Source organism: Hibiscus syriacus, unplaced genomic scaffold (genome assembly GCF_006381635.1).
Source record: "Hibiscus syriacus cultivar Baekdansim isolate YM2019G1 unplaced genomic scaffold, ASM638163v2 tig00008262_pilon, whole genome shotgun sequence".
Taxonomy (NCBI): Eukaryota; Viridiplantae; Streptophyta; class Magnoliopsida; order Malvales; family Malvaceae; genus Hibiscus; species Hibiscus syriacus.
Genome location: NW_024062160.1, coordinates 508,507 through 513,021, shown reverse-complemented (window position 1 = coordinate 513,021; position 4,515 = coordinate 508,507). Strand labels below are relative to the sequence as shown.

The 4,515-nt window shown below is 35.5% G+C and overlaps 1 protein-coding gene across 1 annotated transcript; it reads right to left on the bottom strand.

Annotated features, from left to right (window-relative positions):
- Positions 1-1,911: 1,911 nt before the first annotated feature.
- On the bottom strand, positions 1,912-3,589 carry LOC120202153 (serine/threonine-protein kinase SAPK1-like; the record flags this gene model as incomplete). Its single annotated transcript, XM_039202632.1, has 9 exons — positions 3,438-3,589; positions 3,266-3,340; positions 2,968-3,069; positions 2,838-2,891; positions 2,641-2,733; positions 2,488-2,571; positions 2,302-2,406; positions 2,116-2,214; positions 1,912-2,031 (listed from the first exon to the last, which is right to left on the bottom strand). Coding segments are annotated over exons 1-9 (852 nt in total), but the record flags the coding sequence as incomplete, so codon positions are not given.
- Between the last annotated feature and the right edge of the window lie 926 nt (positions 3,590-4,515).

Here is a 4,515-nt window from a genome sequence, read left to right as displayed (position 1 = left end):
ACTAAAATGAAGAGTAAAATAAATATAGTGACATATATGTGAAATAAACAAACTCAAAATAAGGATTGGATAGAGAATTAACAAATATAGAGTGATTGATAAAAATAACATAAACAATGATTAAAATTAACAAATCAAAAACTAGCTACTCAAATAAAAAATATCGACAAAATAATGAAAAAAATAGAATCAATTAAGGACTAAGTCATAAGAACAACAATCTCACTAGCACGCATGTAAACACAGTAAAAATTATGGTTCAACACCCAAATCTTATACAGTATGAGCATTAGAAACAAAATAAATCCATAAATAGCATTTGGGACTAATCTGAAATAAACAAAAACATAAAGGCCGAATCAAAATTAGACCAAATATAAAATAATGAATAAAATAATATATTCAAAACTAGCTCAACAAAAATCAAACACCAACAAGAATAGTATAATACATAAAAAGTGACTAAAATGAACTAACAAGAAAATATAATGCATGTATAAATAAACTAAAGTTTGATGGATCGGACACAAATATAACCACAACAATATTTAAAAGCAAATAATGACGAAAATACAACAAAAATAAAATAAGAGCTCAAAATGAAATGATGAAATTTCATTAAAGTGGTCAGATTACAACCATTACACAAGATATAGGGACCTTAACTGTGATTTACCCAGAAATGTTAAGAACCCACACGTAAGATTACAAAGCCACAGGGATTAAAAGTGTAGTTATCCCATAAATAAAAAACACGGATGGGGTTGGGGAGACAAAACGACTGCGTATAAGAGTAGGGATATAATCCCTTTTAGGGGTTTACTTTAAAACCCTAAATCATTTCCCAAACCCCCTTCAGCCGTGCTCCCTCTCTTCTCCACTTCCCCCTCTATTCTCCTTCAACAGACGAGGAAACCCAAAAAAACACCACCCCTCGACAGCTCTGATGAGGGGCTTTCTTATACCAAACAGCCCCCTTAAGCCTCGATTTAGAACCCCTTACCCTTCATTCCCCTTAAATCAAACCAAACAAAACCCTAACCCTCTAAATCTCCCCTTTTAACCCCTTCTCTCAAGCAAATAAAAACCCAAAAAAGTAAAAGGATTACCTTCGGTGCTCAGACGACCCTCCTAACTCCGACGAAGCGTCGATGACCACTCGTTCCCGAAAGGTAAAGTCTCCTTTTCCCTTCTTTTCCTATTTTCTCTCGGTTTCTCTCTTTTTTCCTGTGAAAATCCCCCTCATTTTTTTTTTCAGTATTTATTTTTTTGGTTTTTCCCTTATCTTCTCTCCTCTATTTCTCGTTTTATATTGCTTCCCTGCTTTCTTTGATAGTTCCTGCTACCGAGGAAGAAATAGGGTATGAATACCCTATTTCGGCTAGAATGATAACCCCTGATTGTTTTGGGAGCTTTTGTCCTTATTATATTTTTTTTATTTCTTTTGTCCTTCCATTTACACTGTTGACGTCTCATTTTGACTGATGAGAGTGATTTCTATCACTGCAGATGAGGCGACGACATCAGAAGTGGTCGGAGATGGGATCAGCAACATTCGGTGGTGATAATAGCTAGGTTTAGGGTTTTAAACCCTAAATGGCTCTTGATCTGGATCGTTGATTTGGGTCCAAATCTAAGGGTTGATATGATACAGCACTGGTAGCTGAAGAAAAGAAACCCTAGCGAGTTTGGGTCGGTTACTAGGCCTGGATCTCGGGTTAGGCTCTGATGATCTTGTACTGGGTTGATGGGTTATGCTCTGGGTATTGGGCCTCGGGTTAGCTTGTTTGGGCTCCTTTTGGCCTGCACAAAATATGTAATAATATAAATAATAATAATAATAATAATAATAATAATATTATATAAATAATAATAAAAAAGACCCGGACAAAAACGGGTGTCTACAACTACTTCTTCAACACCCTCACACCCATAATTTCCTTGTTCAATTTCCTGTTTTCCATCCTCTCCTTCCGTTGCCAGGTTCTTTAAAAACCAGGGATGCTGGTTGATTTCTGGTATGCTTATCCTCTACGAAAGATTGCGATTCAAAGTCATATGAAGAACACTGTTAAATACGCTTGAACTCGTAAAAATGTTGAAAATCGTATGGACCTTTTCGGGGTCTGCTACAAAAATCCTGGATAGTAGATGCTTGCAGTCCTTGGAAAGTCGAACATAATCAGGTATAGAATAATGGACACTTAGAATCCGCTGTCGAAATCCGATTGCATCAGATTTTTTTTTAATCAAAACCTTCATATTCTCACAAGTTATGGAAAAGGGCAGCTACCAACTAACCTGAATTGTTTTTCTGAAGTTTCTTGGATCTTCAGGGTCTTCAAAAGGATAAGCTCCAACCAGCATGACATACAAAGTAACCCCACAAGACCAAACATCTGCAATCTGGAATTCTTTTTTGTCAAAGATTAAGCACCAATGGAAGATTTTCGAGCAGCAAACTGAAGTCTTGATAAGAATTTTTACCTTGCCATCATATTCTTTTTTAGACAGGACCTCTGGGGCAATATAAGCTGGGGTTCCTACAGTTGATTTGGGCAACACACTTGACTGCAATAAGCAGTGGAAAGTTAATAATAGAGCTTATATATATGTAGAGCAGAAGCATATGTTTATTGCCTTAGAGTAGCCGAAGTCACATATTTTGAGTCGTGGTGTAGCGTTCCCATCTAATAGAGTGTTTTCCAGCTTCAGATCTCTATGACAAATTTGCTTTGAAAATGGAGATAAAAACTTCAAGTTAAGCTTTAGATAGCCCAAAAAATGGCAATTTTTTTCCAGAATTAGGGGATTTGGTTAGTGTGTATTATATGTACCATTGCATGGCAATAACTCACTCCTGATATCAGTTGTTGAAAGAAAAAACTTGCCTGATGCAGTAAAACAATAACAGTGAGCCAAGAATGAAAAGAGAAAAAAATTAGAAAAATGTTTATAAAAATTTACCTCGTCCTCACTGAATCTACCAGCATTGCATATTCTTTCAAAAAGTTCTCCTCCAGCTGCATATTCCATGACTATGGCAAGATGTGTTGGTGTCAACAGAACCTGAAAGGAATAAAAAAAAAGAACTGAAGAAGAAGAAGAAGAAGAGGAAGAAACACCACTTGAAGGGCTGCAAATCATAAGCAATTTCAATTTGACTGCTTCATAGAGTTGTTTGCTGTTTGGGGTTGAACCAAAACAAACCAGGGAAGGGAGCCCTGTTGTAGGTCACAAACACCCTGTGAAACATATATATTACCTCTTTGAATCTTATTATATTGGGATGCTTCAAAGACCTATGGTTCATAATCTCCCTTTCCACATGCTCATCAATCTGCATATCCAGGAAAAAAGAATGACAACCCAAATTAGGCTCTGAATAAACAAAGCCAAGTGCAGATGAATGAAGCTTTGAGGTAAGTAGGTAGTACCTTGGGGCCTCTTTCAATATACTTGACAGCAAAAAGCTCACCACTTTGTTTATCCCTAACCAGCTTAGCAACACCGAAGTTGCCTGATCCAATATCTTTCAGTATCTCATAACGCTCCATTTCCCAGAGCTGACAGCAGCTGTATTAGTCTTGTATGTTGCAGCTAATGAATAAATATATAAGCTTTACTATCGAGTTGGATGATTTTCAAGGACTTTTCTTGATGTCTGATGAATGGTGAAAGCAAAGGGCAAAGGATGATATGAAATGAGGGTGTCAAACTGGGGTCAACTCCAGAGAGAGAAGCAGACATTACACGTGGGAGATAATCAGAGGTTAGAGATTGAAGAAGAAGTTGCCTACCGACGTGGCTTGCTTTCTGGGTTATGTCTGGTTTCGGCTACCCCCACCATCTGCCTTTCTTCCTGCTTATCATTTGTCGCAAAATAGTAGTATTTTAGAATAATATCAAAAACTATTTTTAACGTTAATCAATTTAATTTTGATAATATTAAATATTTGCCTTTTTATTATATGATATATATTTATACAACTAATTTTATACTTAAACTTATAATGTAGGGACAAAAGATATCATTTTAATTTTGATTAATATTAAAATTTATGTATAATCTGTAAACTCTATTTTTTAATCATATAAAAAATATTTTCTATCAATTATGTAGTTTTTTAATCTGTAAACTCATCATGTGTAGCTTTTACAATTAGTGGGAACTATTTTTATGTGGATATCAAATGGCTTATGTTTAAAAGGAAAAAAATCAGAATCGACGGTTGGTAAGGCGAGTAGCAACGTATTCTAATGACGTGGACGGTGGAGGATGGTTCCTAAAATTATTTTGCATTTTTTTTAGTTTATTGTAAGTCTAGTTTTCATCTTTGGAAAATGAAACGAGATTGAAAAAGATAGCTAAGGGAAGCAAGCATATATGTCTTTCAAAACACAATGTATCCGCCGCCCATCAATTATCATTCACTTCCGTTGCCCTTTGAATTTATCCATCACATGCTCTTTTTATAGGATAAATCGAAATTTGATTCTCTTAAATTATGTTAA